Here is an 18,166-nt window from a genome sequence, read left to right as displayed (position 1 = left end):
GGAACTTTCAAAACAACTTTTAAAAACTTTTATATCCGTTTTACTGGTGTCTGGCATGTGTGCTCCTTGTCTTTGATGGTTTTTACTATTTCTATTTCTATGATATTATTATTATGTTATGCCATGTAAGCTCTCAATCGCTAATCAATCAATAAATCATTAAATCAATAAATCAAACAAACAAGTCACAGATTTTGATCTTCCCTCATAACTCTTTTACTACGTTTCCTTTTACTTTGTGCATTTATTTTTTCTCTTGATTAAATGGTTAATTCACTTTGATAGAAATTATTGTACAACATAAAAGAGAAAATAAAATGCATTTGTTTGTTATTTCAATACACACTATGTTTTACTTAACATAAGTTTTGTTATTTTAAAACAGACGATTTTTTTCCTTAACAAAAGTTATGTATTTAACACAGAAAGTTCAATTAAAAACAAAGATCACAAAATTGATCCACATTTCTCCTTGTGAGACTACGTTTAGCTTATTAATAGGTCAAAAGGTCAGTGTGTGATTGGGTTTACTCAAAAACACCAGCAGCTGATAGGTCGCCCCCTGCAGCCTCATGGCCCGTCTCGTCCAATCACTCTGCTTTATTTGTATGTTATGTAATCGGGCCGCCTGCCTGAGCGTGCCTGGGGCGGGGGGAGAAAGGAAAGCTCTGCTCTCTCTGTCCGTCCAGGCAGCAGAGGAGTACTGTGGCTGCACGCAGGGTGAGTCTCTGCATGGGACACACACAGACACACAGATAGTTTGTATATGCAATAAGAGACGCTTTCTGTTTGAAGCAACTGTTGAGGATATTAATTTGACATTTCTACATTCTGGCTGCTCATGACTTGACACAGTGTGGTGTGGATGTTGTGCTATAATTAATATGTTTAATAGACTGTTCTTTTGGGAGCTGTCCGACTGAACACTTTCAAATCCAATCAACTCCTCCGTGCTTTTGATTGGTCAACACCGGAGGCATGAGCTACACTAAGGGATTTCATTGGTTGGCAGGACAGCAGGCCTCGCCCCTCGCTGTTTCGGGGTCAATGAACTGTCAGTCATAACTACCAAGCACTTTTTCATTCTTTGAGAATGTGCTGCTGTATAATTATCATATTGCTGTTTTTATGCTGCATATATTTACCGTAGTTACATACAAACACAAGCCAAATGTCTCTGCATGCAATATTTATTCAAGATTACTAGTTTTTAGAAATTGGCCTCAGTGTGCTCCTGACAGAATAACAGACAATAAATGCAGTAAGAAATAAAAACAGACCACTTAATGGTGCATTAAACAGTAAATGCATCACATCCATCCATGAACGATCCAGAACAGAATAAAGGGGCTGGTGAAGAAGCCGAGGGGCAGCAGGAGGCTTTGATGGAAGCGGGATGTCTGGGTGTTTGATGGCCCTGGAGGGAGAATTATTAACGGGGGTTAGGTTGGTGCGGTTCTTGGAGTCCTGTAGTATTTATAGACCTTTGCGCTGAATGAGGGGGCTTGTAGATGTCAGAGAGGGGGTTGAGTTTGCAGATGAGGGTTTTTAAAGCAGAACAAAGCATTCTGCTGAGCTGTGGAGCTGCCATACAAATCTCATAGAAACAAGAGAAATTACTTTTTGTATAACTGCAGCATCCTCAGCAGGCATGACATGCAGGCTGCTCATTCTGTGGAATTTAATCTGGAATTGGAAGGGGCATGTTCAAAATAATAGCAGTGTTGTGTTCAATAAGTGAGGTGATGGAATCTGTGAAGAAACAGGTGTCAATCACGGCCCATAATTAATTTATATACATCCACATAAAAGGAAGGCAGGAAGAAAATGTTGTGCATGCTGGTTATAGTGCATTTCACACTCAAATGCTCAGCAAAATGGATCGTCCCAGATCCCTGCCCCCCCTGCAAAGTCCCATTGCTGAAGAGAGCCATGTACTGAATAGGTTGAAATTTGCCAAAGGACACATTGGAAATGGAGCAACAATATGTGGACTGGTGAGAGCTACTTTAAATGCTTGTAATAATTCCAAACTTGTTGTTTGTCCTGGTGTGTGTTGCTGCCTCAGCAGAACCCAGTGACGTGTGAAGATGAAGATTGCATTGATTGGACAGAGTCTATTTGGCCAGGAGGTTTACAAAGAGCTGAGAAATGAAGGCTACACCATCGTAGGAGTCTTCACCGTTCCTGACAAGGATGGCAAGGCTGACCCACTGGGTGAGGCGTTTACTGACTCAATAAAACACAATGCATGGCTGTAGGACCAGTTCAAGTCAAATTAATGAAATACTATCTTTCCTCTCTCACTAAAAGCCTTTCTGTCATTAATAGTCACAGGATTTAGCACTTTGTTGCACTGAACTCAAAGAAAAATCAATATAGTTGTCCTATCAAAGTTGCATAGCCATTAGTATTGATGTTTAAGGGCATTGTGAAATCACCTGTCTGCTATCTTCAGGGGTTAAAGTAGCATCTGGCCGTTGGGAGAACCCTGAAATCTGGGAGGTGGGGGTGCTATCACCTCACCAAATTCCATTCTCAAATTTAACACTTTAAAGTCCCTTTCCACTACACAGCACTTTTAACGAAAATTTATTTTTTAAGCTAACTCACGTTACTCCCGTTATTTCCTTCTTCAAAGACAGCTAGTAGTTACATTATGATCATTGCGATAACTGCCTGCAGAATGAATCAGAAAACTCAAGGCCAGACTGCCTCCTAAGTAACCTATGGTTGTCCATTCGTTAAACGGAGTCCGACGCAGTCAGTCCCCATAAAACCGACCAGGGCTAGATTCCCTTCTAGATAACTTCACAGAGAACAGCATCACAGTTCTGTTTGAGCAAAAAATTCTCTGTCTAGCTCAGCTAAAATCCCCAGACCTGCAGTAGGTTGTAGGTTTGCAGCTGGTAGGCTAACAGCACAGTAATCTTCACCGACTTTACCAGACAGTATGAAACCGTTCTGCTACTACTACTTCACGTACCTTGTTACTACAAGTTTTTTTACGCCACAATGTAAGTGCTGGATCATTCTTTTTCTCCACAGCAACTGAGGCGGAGAAGGATGGTGTTGCTGTGTTCAAGTTCCCCCGCTGGCGTGTGAAGGGCCAGGCCATCCCGGAGGTGGTGGCTCAGTACAAGGCCACGGGGGCCGAGCTCAACGTCCTGCCCTTTTGCTCCCAGTTCATTCCCATGGAGGTCATCGACCACCCCAAACACGGCTCCATCATCTACCACCCCTCGCTGCTGCCTCGCCACAGGGGAGCCTCCGCTATCAACTGGTGAGTGATGTCATGTTTGTTAGGTTGAGGGTGGCATGGCGACAAGCTCAGTCTTTGACCTGCTGTCCCCTGGACACACAGGACCCTGATCCACGGTGACAAAAGAGGCGGGTTCACCGTGTTCTGGGCCGATGACGGACTGGACACGGGACCAATCCTACTGCAGAAGGACTGTGAGGTTGAGCCCAATGACACTGTCAACACAATCTACAAGAGATTTCTCTTCCCAGAGGGTGTCAAAGGCACAGTAAGTGTAGTGAGGGGGCCAGACATTGTGGGTGGTGTTGGCTGAGCTTTTTGTTAAAGTAAATATTATAAAGCCATTCCATACACTCATTATGATAGGTGCTTCAGAAAAAAGGCACATCAGAGGATTTATTTCCCAAGGTGTCTCAAGAACTATGGGATACCCCTTAAAATTCTACCACATGAACCGCTCCAAAACATTTACTGAAAATACAGTACTAAGAAGGCACTAGGTATTCTGCAGGATTCTAGTCATCCTGCACAAAATCGCTTTGCCCCCCCTTCCATCAGGGAGACGTTAGCAGAGCATCCCCACACACACGTCACGTTTCCAGGTAATAAGGCTACTGAATAACAGTAGGGCTCTGAGCTTAGTTAATATGGTTACTGTGCTCTGATGTTTTTTACTTAATTTTTACTTAATAGCTAGTGCTGAGAGAGTGCCAAGGCACATTGTATTTCATTGTTGTGGTACTCTGTACTATTATGCATGAAGTGAGATGGTTTACTAGTCACACTTTAACATGCTTTGTATGCCTCAGAGGTGATAGTCTAATATAATATGTCATCTGGCTCACACTGTGGTGGAGCAAACTGTAGAGTCATCCACACTTTTATTCTAGATGAAAAAACTGCATTGGTTATCATAAAGCGGGCGTGGGACTCGGGGTTACCCAGAGAACTCATTCTTTTGTTCAGATATATTGAGGTGAGAGGTCAAGGGTCCCTGTCAATTTTCAATGTTACCACACCTTCCTCATTTAGTTCAGGTGCGGTTTTCTGTGGTCAGGTGAGAACGTGACAATCCCACTCGGAAAACAACCCTACTGAGACCAGCTTGAAGAGGTGGTCCATGCAGTACTCAGAGGATTCACAAACACGATGGACTCTCCAGAAGAGGTTGTTATCTTCACTCAAGTTTCTGCGTGGGAAAGTCACATCACAATCTTCTGAACATAGTCATACTCCAGAGAGAGTCGTGTGGAGCTGAGATTCTTCATTAGCTTTGTAGCAACACATTCGACAATGGCTTGAATGTAATGGACATTCATTAATATCCAAAAGTTACGCACTATAGCTTTGAATAGCAAAATGAATAAAAACAGCTGTCGGCCATCTTGGCCTGATAAAAGAGTCAAAGTAACAAGTGTCTTTTCATTTACTACACTAAAATGTGAACCCAGGTACAAACCATTTCCATGACAACATGTAGGTAAAGAAAAAGATGTTCTTCAGTGTCCTGCAGTCAGGTCATCCAACAACACAGGGATGGCAAACAGATAGCACCCAAGTTAGCTCCACTGACTGGAACTGCATGGTCCTGGTTCCAGGTGGAGGCGGTGAGGCTGATAGCAGAAGGGAAGGCCCCGAGGATCAGCCAGCCACAGGAGGGAGCCACGTATGAGTGCATTCAGAAGAAAGACAACGCCAAGGTAATACCCGACCAGCAGGTTTCTCTACAAAGGCACAAGGGAGAAGAAGACACTATGAGCCAAATGTAAAACCACAACGTTGAAAGACAAAATAAAATGATTCACAATCACTAGATTATTAGATGTTAAACAAGAAGGAAACTGGCAGGAAACAGAGAAGCTCATTTAAATGTGGCGACAGAGTACTCAAACTAGGAGTAGCACTAATACCCTATAGGTTTATGCTGGTATAAAACATTTTATAGTGATATAATGTATGATAAATAAAATCAATTCATGACCTAATGATTACTGGATGAAAGGTAACTGTCACTCGGTTATAGTTATAGCAATCGTTACTAGTTTGGTATCCTGATATTAACAACAGCTTTAAAACCATGTTGAACATGTTGAGAGCACAATGTCGGATGCATTTGGCCATTGACTGTAGATCTGAATCAGAAACTTAGAACTATTATTTGAATTGAAATACCACTGAATGTATAGCATTGGAATATTGGACTTTTGAGTGTATGTGTTGTGAAGCCTTGGACATTTCTGGTAAATGATTTCAGTGATTGATTTGCAATGATTTGCAATTTCCAAAACTAGGTTTTAAGGTTTTTAAAGAGACCCAAATTAAAATGTTAGTTCAATATTTAAAAAATAAACTGGGTATTTTCAGATTCAGATACAAAATACAAGAAATTGAAGGTTGGGGTAAACAACAACAGACTGAATATTTTTTAAGTGGGAATTCAAGCTAAAATAAATTCAGATTTTCCGAGTCAAATAATAATAAATAATTTTGTATATTGCATCTAAAGACATAGTGATAATTGATTCCCCTGACTGTTGGCAGATTGACTGGAACCAGCCAGCTGAAGCTCTCCACAACTGGATCAGAGGAAACGACAAAGTGCCTGGTGCCTGGGCAGAGGTGGAGGGACAGGTAACACTCTGACTGACTTTGAATACTCACTTAGAACAGACATCATATTGTCTATTGATATCTGATAAAATAAGTCAATCTTAAAAAGATCAATATTAGGTTTTTAATAATTGTGAATTTAATGTAAGTTAATAAGTGTCCCGCTTGTGTTTACCTTCACTGAAATGCTTGTTTTGCTGCTGACAGACTCAGATTAATATCCTAAGTCTGACAGCATTATGGGAAGGATTTCCAAGGAGGTTGACCTTTCTGTTAAAGAGAAAGATCCTTTTAAACATAAAAAACATCTGCAGAATGGTGTTCACTAAACTGACCAGACTGCATGTTACTACACAGTCATTTTTGCATTGTAAAATACACACTTCAGTGTCCACAGAAACAAAATAAAACCATGAAAAGACGTTTTGGGACGTCTTTCAACTTTTCCAACCATTTTTGGCTGTATTCTACATTTTGACACGTAGAATATTAATCTGAGTCTGTCAGCAGCAAAACAGCACTTTAGTGAAGGGAAATACAAGCTGGGCGATTGCCCTATTCACTTACATCATAGCTTGTTTCTCTAATGCCGACTGCATAGATTTATTTATTTATTTGATTAGGACAATGCACATTTCTGTAAATGTGCCAGTGTTAGCCAATTGGCTATTTTTCAACTGTAGTCCTACCCAGCATGCATGTCTTTATGGTGGGAAGAAACCAGAGCGCCCGGAGGAAACCCACGCAAACACGGGGAGAACACACAAACTCCAAAGGCCTGGGACGACCTGGATTTGAACCAAAAACCTTCTTGCTATCTTGCAGAAGTGCTAACTTCTAACTTCTAAGGGCCACTTAGCCACCGTGCTGCCTAATATCTTCCTGCATTTTGAGATCTCTCTTTAACTGATGGCTTTTATGAGATCTGGTCCTCACCAAAGGTTTGCTGTTTGGTGTCTCTCTTTCTTTAGAAAGTGACTTTCTACAGCTCCACTCTGGTGGATGATGGCTACACAGCTAGGGGCCAGCCGCTGGAGATCCCCGGAGCCAGCCGGGACGCCATCGTCACCAGGGCGGGCCTGCTGCTGTACGGCAACGACAGCAAGGCGGTAATCTTCCTCTTCTTCTTCTTCTCTTCCTCTAGTTTTAGTAACACCATTTGTTTTGTCAGTTAAGTATTTGTTAACATGTTTTCATATGCATTCAATCCGATACTTTTCATACAATATTATTTAAGTGTCCTCCTCCACGGACTGAGGCTGAAGCACTGCTAATCTGATTGTTGCTTTTAGTCATTGTGTTCATGTCATGCTCTGTTTTTGTGCAGCTGTTGGTCAAGAATCTTCAGTTTGAGGATGGGAAGATGATTGCTGCAGCGCAGTACTATGCCTCAGGCAGCAGCGCTGCTGTTGAGCTCACTGAGGAGGAGAAAAGCTTTGCTGAACAGATTAGGGTAGGAAAGAAATCCAGCTGAAGAGTTTGTCCAGTAATAAATGTTCCATGTTGACTTTTGTTGCTGATGTTTCCTCACAGACAGTGTGGCAGAGTATTCTGAGTAATGTCAGTCAGATTGAAGACTCCACTGATTTCTTCAAGTCCGGTGCTGCGTCCATGGATGTGGTCAGGTAAGGAGACAATGGGTGAAAGATGGATTCCTCTTCTCAAACAGAACTCATCTGGAGCACTGTAGGCATTCAGCTGACCATCCCATCTGAAGCTAAAGTCATTTCTAGACTACCAAAGCCACACGCATCCAAAGCTAATGAGACAAAGGTTTGAGACTGAATGCTGACAAAATCAAATCAAAAGTTAATCTATCAATACATCCATGCACATATGCTCACATAAATTTATTGTAATACAGTCTTTATCTGCACTGTCCAGTAATTACTAATTTATTATTAATTCAAGGTATGTCTATTGGTTGCTGTAGCTTGTAGGCTGAAACGTAAAGAATCCTGCTGTACTGTGCTCATCAGTTCCAACGTGTTCCACTAGCCTTATGTTTTCACAGCAGAACATAAATGTCAACACTTGGAGACATATTAACCTCTGCAGCATAATCCACTTCTCCACACAAAATGTCCACCACTTTGGTCCAGACTGAAATATCTCAACATGGATATCATTAGATCAAACATACTCATAACCATTTCCAGGATAATGTTGCTGTTCTCTTCGGGAAACGACAACAGACTTTGAGCTAGCAGGCTACAGGCTGAAAATGTCAAGTTTTAAAGAAACTTTGACAAGCCTGCTTGCTTCGGTCTGTTGAATGATTGCAAAGATGTATCTAGGGCATCTCCTCTATAACTGGGACCTTTTGGGTCTAACTGTGAGATTGCTGTAGACTGAGTTCACACGGCGATCCACTGTAAGAGATAATGAGTTGTAACCATGTATGAGCTGATTTAAATAGCTCATGTTGTTGTATTGTGTCAACAGGCAACTTCATGTAATATTATATGAGGAGTTTTCTCTTGTGGGGCACAAATATTCCACCAGAAAAAGTTCCTTCCTGAAGCTACAGTATTTAGCAGAGGATAGGCGCCCAAGACCCTTGGGATTGGTTCAAAGAAATGCAAACAACCCAGAGTGTTTTGTTTTCCTATCCCAGAATGCATCTGTGGGGTAGCCAGACCTTACTGTACAGCACTGTGGAGATGGAACTGGCAGTGTGGCAAAAGCATAACTTTTTAATGTTGAGGTTTCGAGCTATTCGTCTTCTATAACGTGTCTTCTTTCAGACTAGTTGAAAGAAAACCTTTATTTAACACTATGTCTGTTGTCTATTTGCGCCTGTAGATTTTTTTTAAATATCTTCAGCATGTTAGCAATGTCATTGTGAGCATGTTGGCATGCTGATGTTAGCATTTAGCTTAAAGCACCGCTGTTGCTATGTAGCAGTTTGTGTTAAAAACAACATTAGCATTACCACTGTAACCTAAGGAAGACGATTAAGTCACATTTGTTTAAATACTTGACATTAAAACTGGGTGGTCTGAGAGTAAAGTCAGAATTCTTCCTTTAAAATTCAGATGTTTTATTCTTGAAATTCAGACTTTTTTTTTAAACCTTAAAAAAATTTCAGAATTTAATTTATTAACCACAGTAAGGAATCCAACCAAATCTGTGTTCCCTGTGCAGGCTGGTGGAGGAGGTGAAGCTGCGGGCCAGTAGCCTCCAGCTGCAGAACGAGGACGTCTACATGAACTGCACCTTCCAGGCTTTCATCCAGATGTGCGTCAGAAAGCTCCGAGGGGAGGACAATGAAGAGGAGCTGCTCGTTGACTATGTTAGTGTGTAAATAGACAGAAAGTAGCCGTGACTTGGCTGCCATTCCTGAAGACCACATGTTGACTGTGGTTCAATTCCTCAGGTGGAGAAGAACACCAACAACATGAGCATAAAGATTCCTCATCAGTTGTTCATAAATGGAGAGTTTGTTGATGCAGAAGGAGGAAAGACCTACAAGACCATCAACCCCACAGACGGCACGGTGAGGACCACGACACCTACAGAATCACACAAAATCAACACTATTCTTGTTATCATTAGTCTAGATCCACAGCGTTCCACTTACGGGATTTCTCTGCTAAATTGTCACCCAGACCGTTACCTTCCTCTGTCTCTGTGTTGGCGCTCTATCCTGTGGCTGATTTCTGAGGACTATGTAACTATAGTCCTCAGATCTCTGCGGGGTAAATCCAGACAGCTAGCTAGACTATCTGTCCAATCTGAGGACTATGGTTACCTGGTCCTCAGATCTCTGCAGGATAAATCCAGACAGCTAGCTAGACTATGTGTCCTATCAGAGTTTTCTGTTGATTACTAAAACTACTTCTGAACGTACACATGTTCCACAAAAGCAAGTTCTTTCCTGAGGCTGTGTGGACTAGCCAGATCCTCCTCCGAAGCGCTGTGGAGGAAGGTCTGGCAAAGCAAGACTAAGAGCACATTATTTTAAAATACAGGGCCAAATAAAAAATAAAAAAAAGTTCTGGTGTTGGGGCTGCGGCTGTTTATAGCTTGCTAGGTTACGGTTAAAGGTGGATTAATAAAATGCCAGTTACGACATTGAATGGAAACAACTTTGATAAAATGCAAGGTTTACAGACTGCCATAGTCAATTTAAAAAAAAGATATCTTTATCCACTGTATTGTTCTTACCTGCCGAACTGATCGGACCGGGGAGTTGTCTTGTACCCCTGTCCTTTCTCCTGGCTGTGAGATTACATGTCCTGTCTGTGTGTGTCCTGCAGGCCATCTGTGACGTGTCTCTGGCCCAGATCACTGACGTGGACAGGGCAGTAGCTGCTGCTAAGGAGGCCTTTGAAGAGGGAGAGTGGGGCAAGATGAACCCCAGAGACAGAGGCAGACTCATCTACAAGTCAGTGCACCTTTTTCGTACTAAACATAACTTAAAGCTACAGTGTGTAGTTTCTGTCTCCCCAATGAGGATTCTAAGTAAAGACAACAACACTGTCAGCGCGTCCACATGACACAAGCCTTCCATGACAGTACATTAAGTTGTGTGGAGCTGATAGTCGTAATTAGCATTGTAGCAACTCATTTGGCAACAGCTTTAATGTAACGGACGTTCATTATTATCAAAAAGTTCCGCACTAAAGCTTTACGTCTGCGGCTTTAAGCTCTACGGGCAACACACAGCAGCAGTGTATGACATGTTTTCTAAGGCCACACCCTGGCATCCTAACATTACATTCTGCAACACTCTTCTTAACACTATACCTTAAAGGTGCTCATAGCGATGTCACACGTGTTGTAGGCAAGAACATTTTTGTCATATACAGCAAACATCTCCTCACTATCTGCTAGCTGCCTGTCCCCTGAACACACTGTAAAAAACATCTCACTATCTGCAAGCTGCCTGTCCCCTGAACACACTTTGAAAAAACATCTCCTCACTATCTGCTAGCTGCCCTCCCCTGAACACACTGTAATAACATCTCCTCGCTATCTGCTAGCTGCCTGTCCCCTGAACACACTGTAAAAACATCTCCTTACTATCTGCTAGCTGCCTGTCCCCTGAACACACTGTAAAAAAAATCAGCTGGTTTGTGGTCATTTCGTGCCTCTGAGGGAAGATTATGTGTTTTTGCTCTGCACCCCAGGCTGGCTGACCTGATGGAGCAGCACCAGGAGGAGCTGGCCACCATTGAAGCCCTGGACTCTGGAGCGGTTTACACTCTGGCCCTGAAGACTCATGTGGGCATGTCCATCCAGACCTTCCGGTACTTTGCTGGCTGGTGTGATAAAATCCAAGTAAGACTGAAATGAGACGAAACTGATCTCAAACCATCATGTGATAGTAGGATATAGCTGAATACACAAGGTCCTCTTTTCACAGGGTAGTACCATTCCAATCAATCAGGCCCGGCCCAATCGGAACCTCACCTTCACAAAGAAGGAACCAATAGGGTGAGAGAGTGGATTACACACACACACACACACACACACACACACACACACATTGTATAAATAGAGACGGACACTACTTTTAAGTTTAGATAAGATAAGATAATCCTTAGAGTCCCAAAAACAACAACAAATGAGATGCATCATTAAAAAAGCAAGATATAATGAATAAGTAAACAGTAGAAAAGCAAATCATTAGGGATCTAATAGGGATATTAGGAGAACTGGAAAGGCAGATACTGTTTATTTGCAGTTTAAGAACCAGATATTTGGAACAGATGGGCATTTACAGTGAAAATGAAAATCTTTAGGTCAAAAGTAAGATTTTGGAACGTTAGATCATCCAACACAATTTAATTGAATTTTTTAAGCAATTATTTAATGAACTTTCAACACAAGAGTAGAGAGAGAGTCAGATAGTGTTGTGGGGGTTGGGGGCATTACATCAGACTCAGTGGTGAGTGAAACCAAAGGAGAGGGACAGAAAACTGTCCCAAAAAAACGGGCAGGCAAAACATGGACCAGTGGCAATCCACTCAAGGACAAACACGAAACACAGAACAGGACACAACAATCCGACAAGAGACAGAGACAGAACAGACACGATACACACAAATAACAAAATAACAGAACATATGCAAGACAAGACCAAAAACAACACAATCAAAATCAACAAGACAGAAAACCAGGCTAAGAAATTAAGACAGGAAAACAGACCACCAACATAAGACAAGGCAAAACACCAAGACCATAACACAGTCCCAGACATAGGTAATACTGCTTTTTGTGTGCTCTCTGTAAAACGGGAACTCTGAAGAAAAACAAGTGTCTGTAAAGGTATTACCTTGAATCACAAATTACTGCAAAAAAATAAATAGACAGATACAAACACAGACACTTCCCTCTCTTTCTCCTCAGAGTGTGTGCCATCGTGATTCCCTGGAACTACCCTCTGATGATGCTGGCCTGGAAGACCGCCGCCTGCCTGGCAGCGGGGAACACAGTCGTCCTCAAACCGGCCCAGGTCAGACTCTGCCTGTAACAACGGCTAGATTCAGTTTGTAATGTGGACTGACACTGAGATGCATGTGGGTCTGTATCTGCTGTGGCCCTGCCACTATTTTCTTGATTCCTCCAAACAAACATTTTTTGCTCGCCTCCACCTCAACGTCCCGAAAGTTTTTTTTTCCTTCTACAGCGGGATAATCCGTTGTGATTGGACAAAGAATGACCTCGGGGGCGCAATTTGAGTCATTTCCATGTTCATTTATGAAAGGAGACAAGGCGGGGTCTGTGGCTCGTTCCCATTGATAAAGGAAAGGTGTGCAGGACCTGGCATACCCCCGGTTTTATACATGTGAATATTTTTGTGCGTAGGTACTTTTCATGTTTTGGCCGTACGCCATCGTCTGGAATGAAAGCGGCGCAATCTTTTACACATGAGGCCCCTGGACCCTATGTTCCTATGTGTGTGTGTTTAAGTGACTGATAGGAACAACAATCTCTGACATTGGTCCAGTCTTAAGAAGATCTCTGCAGTCTGCAGCAGAGAAACAAGCTACAATGGAAGTTAACAGGACAATTGTCCAGCTTGTATTTACCTTCACTAAGTGCTGTTTTGCCGCTGTATATTTCCAGGTGACTCCACTGACAGCACTGAAGTTTGCTGAGTTGGCGGCGAGAGCGGGACTGCCTAAAGGAGTGGTTAACATTCTGCCGGGATCAGGTAGGAACACTTGGCTTGCTTGGGCAGTACATTAGTTTTATGGGATTTGTTTTGTGATATCAGCTCCAGATTAATTATACACTGTGAGTACCAGCGGCTCATCAAGTGCATGAAAGGTATTTGAGTTGTTATTGATGTCCTCCTCCTTTTCTTGTAGGTGCTCTAGTGGGTCAGCGTCTGTCGGACCACCCTGACGTCCGTAAACTGGCCTTCACAGGTTCCACTGAAATTGGTAAACACATCATGAAGAGGTGAGAGGCCCAGCACATTTCCAAAACTCTGACCAAACAAAAGGTCACACCAGTGCTCAAGTCCACGTGCCTGTGTCCTCCTCTACAGCTGTGCAGTGAGCAACGTCAAGAAGGTTTCTCTGGAGCTCGGAGGAAAGTCCCCTCTCATCATCTTCAGTGACTGTGACATGGACAAGGCTGTGCGCATGGTGAGGTCATTCATCAATCTAGTCCTTAAAAATATTTGAAATAAAAGACGTGGCATCAGTGACATCACCTACTGATTTATGGACCGACCATTCTTGGTAAATTGGCAGTCAGCATCTTATTGTTCTGCACCTGGACGTGATGATTTTTGACGAGAGGGTGGAGCTGGGGAGGACGAAGTGGCCAAAGCCAGTGTTGTTTATGGTTGCCATGTTGTTGTGCCAAGCTGAACGCTAAGGCGGGAAAGTTGTTGATTTTCAATCCTTCCGAACCGAGTCATCCAGCTGAGATTTATAGCCAGCTAACGCTAGCTTGCAAGCTTGGTTGGCGACCAAATGTTCAGATTAACTCAACAGATCAGCTGATGAGACCAGTAGCGTTAGCAGTGTCTTGACTACTGGCCTGCCAGAACCAACGTTGGCGCTCAATTCTATGGTTTAAATAGTTGAAGAAGTAAAAAACTGTGATATCTGTGTATTTCAGGGCATGAGTTCAGTGTTCTTCAACAAGGGAGAGAACTGCATCGCAGCTGGAAGACTGTTTGTGGAAGACAACATTCATGAGCACTTTGTGAAAAGAGTGGTATGGCTTTTCATCTCGGACTTGCATCTCATTTGCTTAGTTGTCATGGAGATAAACAAATGATCATTCGCAAATACTTTAATTTTAATTACAATGAATGTAGGTAATAAATATTAATATATAATAATATATATAATATTTTACATTTGTATACATTTTTTATGTAATTCTACATTTTAACATCTTATATTCTATAGTGTGTATTATTATTATTTGACGATACATACCTCATGTCATTGCATCATTATTGTCACCAGCAAATCATGTTTTTCAACCTTTTTCCCATGCGTTTGTGTCTAAGTGGCTGATAGAAACAACAAGCTTTGTAAGTGGTCCAGCCATCAGCAGGGCTGCAGGACAGGTGTTCTGCTGTCGCTGCTGACAGAAAGTGTCTGACAACATTATGGGATGGATCCCTACAGAGAGAGAGCTTTTTGTTGATGAAACAGCCCTGAAAACAAGTTATTCAAATTAAGAGTTTATTCCAACCAGACCAGAGTGGGGATTGTTGGAACAGTGGAAAGATGAACCAAGACGGCTTTTGGTAGTTTTATTTAGTTTCTTTCCACTTTGAATGAAGTGTGTTTTACGATGATAAAAGTAGTGATTATTTACATGGTGGTTTTGGTGATGGTGATTTTATGGAAGTTCAATGTTAATCTAAAAGGATCTTACTCAAAAAGGTCTAAAAAACAGAACCTTTAGTGGACGTAAATTGAAGGTGCGCAATAGAGCTCAACAGTCCCGCCCCTCCTTCGAGAGACCTTGGGTTCTGGACGTAAATTTCGCATTCTACCATTCACATCTGGAAAAATCTGTATATAAAGAGTTTTAGACCAACCAGCTACCACGTGACTCATAAACATACAACATATCATTTTGAGTGAAACTAACAGAAAACCCCAAAAAGTCAAAGTGACCCATTATTGGGTTATTTACAGGCGGGGAAATGATGGACAGCCTGCAGCAAGCTTACTTAAAAGATTACTGTCAACAACAGGATACAAGATTGATGCTTCCATTCAGTAAAACGTCTTAGTCACATACTAAAATGAGTGATTGAGAGATTTTGACAACAAAGCCTTTGCATGCACATTTTATAGAGGCTACAGTGTGCATATATGTTTTTGGTCATCTTATTTGTGCTTTGTCTCAGGTTGAGGAGGTCAAGAAGATGAAGATCGGTGATCCACTGGACCGTGCCACAGACCACGGTCCTCAGAACCACAAGGCCCACTTGGACAAACTGGTGGAGTATTGTCAGATCGGCATCAAGGAGGGAGCTACTCTGGTCTGTGGGGGTAAACAGGTGCAGCGGCCAGGTAATGTAGCAATGTCTGTGTGGTCCACCTGTGATATGACAGATGATGCATGAGCTCATGTCGGTCTATAAAGTGCGGACTTGTCATATTTCTGCCTCCAGGTTTCTTCTTTGAGCCCACAGTGTTCACTGATGTGCAAGACCACATGTACATCGCTGTAGAGGAGTCCTTTGGCCCCATCATGATCCTTTCCAAGTTCAAGAGCGGGTAATGCTGACTCAAGATTACGCCACATTTACCACAGCTCACGAGATGTTCACAAACTGTATTTTCTTCTCTGTCTCAGCGAGGTGGACGATGTCCTGAGAAGGGCCAACGCGACAGAGTTCGGCCTGGCGTCAGGTGTCTTCACACGGGACATCAGCAAAGCTCTGTACGTCAGCGAGAAGCTCAACGCAGGAACAGTTTTTGTCAACACCTACAACAAGACTGACGTGGCCTCGCCATTCGGGGGCTTTAAACAGTCTGGCTTTGGCAAAGACCTGGGTAAGAAAACCTGCTGCTGGTATTGTGTAGCTGTAGGTCTTTATTCATGTCCTGTAACAGAAATGGCATTACATAAAGATGCATTTAGACCATTAAGGGTTGAACAGGGAACCAGCCTAACACATGGGCCTCCCAGCTCCTCTGAAGTCCCCTGATTAACATATTATATAAAAAAGGTGAAAACTGGGTACATGGAGCGCTCTCATCAAGACTGTGAATTCTGTCATAACTGTGTAGCTATGATTATATTATTCAGGCTGAATCCAGCATTATATTAGACACTTTAGAGTGTGAAACCAGTTAAAGAATGTTATGTCTCTAGTGTAGGTACGATAGGCCTCCATGCATGATAGAGATTGATAGTGTACAACACACTTGGTTCATATCCTGCTGCAGAAGTTTGTTGTGATTATTATCCATACTTCCTGTCAGTGTCTATGTCACTCCAACAGGACAAGATGCTCTCAACGAATACCTGAAGACAAAGGCAGTGACCATCGAGTACTGACATCCCAGCGGGGGGGCAGTGTGATCAGGGAGGGACATGCAGACCTGGACTCATGTCTCTCATTAGTGACTACTGAGTAATAATCTGACTACTAATACTGTATGTGCCTTAACATATTAAACAAAAACTGTGAGCCATGATGTAGGAGGTATTGTCCTAATCAATGCAAGTGAAGACAAAGTCAGCTCTCTGACTCTTTAGTAATCAATGTTATAAGTTTAAAAAAACAAATAGGAATATTTTCAACAGATTGTATTAATTTCTAATATGGCTTATATTAGGTCAAACATGTCTAATAAGAATGACAACTGCTGAGCACCATCACTGCTGCGTCCCTCTTTATTCCCTTGATGATGGCTTCATCCAAACTACTAATGTAGTTATTAATATAACAATCTAAATCTTGAATCATTTGATTACACACAGTTCCTCATGGCCCTAACCCTTGAAATGACTGTTCAACTCTTCTTACTGTTGATCACTACATACACAGAATACCTGAGCATGCAGGCTTGTTGCTTCCATATTGCAGTTGATCATGCACAACAAAACATGCAAAAAAATTAAATCTATGTATCTTTCAGTGTCATGGATATAGTGCCATTTGGTCATCCATGACACATATTTATGAACTTCAATATGCAATGTAAAATAATGTCAGAATTAAATAGCACAACGTGGTGTCAACAGCAAAGCCAGCGTAGGGAGAGGGGTTGACTTCACAGAGAAACCACATTCTGTTCGTATGTTTAAAGCCGCAGTGTGTAATGTTCATTTTCAAAATCGGTGTTGTTGTTCACAAACATTTTTTTTTGAATATTTACCACCACCATCAATTCCAAGTATTCCAATTGGCGTTTGGCTACTGGGGTAGACGCTCCATACACATTGGACCGTTAACTGTCATTTTTTTGTTCTGCCCTCCACTCCCACGGCCCCTGAAAGCAGCGCCATTTGGCGTTCATGTAGCCGGCTCACAGTCACCTGTTGGCGGCTAAACAACTGCTTCATTTTATTACTACTAATTTAACCTGATGCATTTTCTTGAATTTGAGAAAGGAGAGGCTTTGTCCAATGAAGATGTAATAACAAAATGACATGACAGAACAGGATTTAGGATGTATTCCCCTCGTGGTTCTGCATTTTGCAGTCCCTGACATTTCTGTTTCACCAATATATTCCCTTAAAGTTGTGGGCAGTTCTTTGGATGAAAACCTTTTCCATTGGTCCGTCGTCACCCAAAAGAAGGCGATATTTCAAAGCCATGTGTTTTGAGGTAACTTCTGGTCACAAACAAGGTCCTACCATGTGGATGTCAATTCTTCTGGTCTTAATCTAATCAGCAGAGACAGTGTGACCAGAGCGTCCTCCTGTCTGTAGGGGACAGACATCATCTAATCAGCATAGGAAGCTGCAGAGAGCAGGATGTTGCTTTTCCTGCAGCGTACATTGTGAATACATCAAAACATAAAAGTACATTGGTATAAGAGTTCAGCGTTGTTTAAACTAACCTCAGTCCTACTCTGTAGTCTCGTGTCAACTTCTTTAGGAACATGACCTTTGGTAATGACTTTTCTGTCTATTCAGGAACATTCCAGGTTGGGTTTACTGTGAATACACACACACACACACGCACACAAATCAAATTTTTGCAGTTCTATAAAATTTGTATCAGTCAGTTTTGACTTGTGCATATACTGGCTATATATATATATATATATCCTGCACTTACTGCTATTGCACTTCTGGTTAGACCCAAACTGCATTTCGTTGCCTTGTACCTGTACCTGTGTA

The 18,166-nt window shown here is 42.1% G+C and overlaps 1 protein-coding gene across 1 annotated transcript; it reads left to right on the top strand.

The window, feature by feature from the left end:
* The first annotated feature begins 672 nt into the window (after positions 1-672).
* Positions 673-16,696, top strand: aldh1l1 (aldehyde dehydrogenase 1 family, member L1). Its single transcript, XM_034870134.1, has 23 exons — positions 673-720; positions 2,072-2,217; positions 3,049-3,283; positions 3,365-3,530; positions 4,861-4,962; positions 5,804-5,893; positions 6,844-6,981; positions 7,200-7,325; positions 7,406-7,497; positions 9,020-9,167; positions 9,252-9,371; positions 10,135-10,262; positions 11,008-11,158; positions 11,244-11,314; positions 12,230-12,335; positions 12,950-13,037; positions 13,195-13,288; positions 13,377-13,476; positions 13,958-14,056; positions 15,213-15,378; positions 15,480-15,585; positions 15,665-15,864; positions 16,317-16,696. The coding sequence occupies exons 2-23, from the start codon at positions 2,091-2,093 to the stop codon at positions 16,370-16,372; spliced, it is 2,709 nt and encodes a 902-aa protein (XP_034726025.1). The 5' UTR covers positions 673-720; positions 2,072-2,090; the 3' UTR covers positions 16,373-16,696.
* Positions 16,697-18,166: the final 1,470 nt, after the last annotated feature.

The sequence above is a fragment of the Etheostoma cragini genome, chromosome 4 (assembly GCF_013103735.1).
Source record: "Etheostoma cragini isolate CJK2018 chromosome 4, CSU_Ecrag_1.0, whole genome shotgun sequence".
NCBI classification, from domain to species: Eukaryota; Metazoa; Chordata; class Actinopteri; order Perciformes; family Percidae; genus Etheostoma; species Etheostoma cragini.
The sequence above is the reverse complement of the archived record's forward strand: the minus strand, read 5'-3'. Positions and strand labels throughout refer to the sequence as shown.

What these genes read in the sequence shown, in the direction of transcription:
- aldh1l1 (XM_034870134.1), top strand. Translation starts at nt 2,091, where the DNA reads ATGAAGATTGCATTGATTGGACAGAGTCTATTTGGCCAGGAGGTTTAC. An exon ending in CAGAGGGTGTCAAAGGCACA is followed by an intron (nt 3,531 to 4,860) that starts GTAAGTGTAGTG and finishes TCCTGGTTCCAG; the next exon opens with GTGGAGGCGGTGAGGCTGAT. An exon ending in GCTGGTGTGATAAAATCCAA is followed by an intron (nt 11,159 to 11,243) that starts GTAAGACTGAAA and finishes CTCTTTTCACAG; the next exon opens with GGTAGTACCATTCCAATCAA.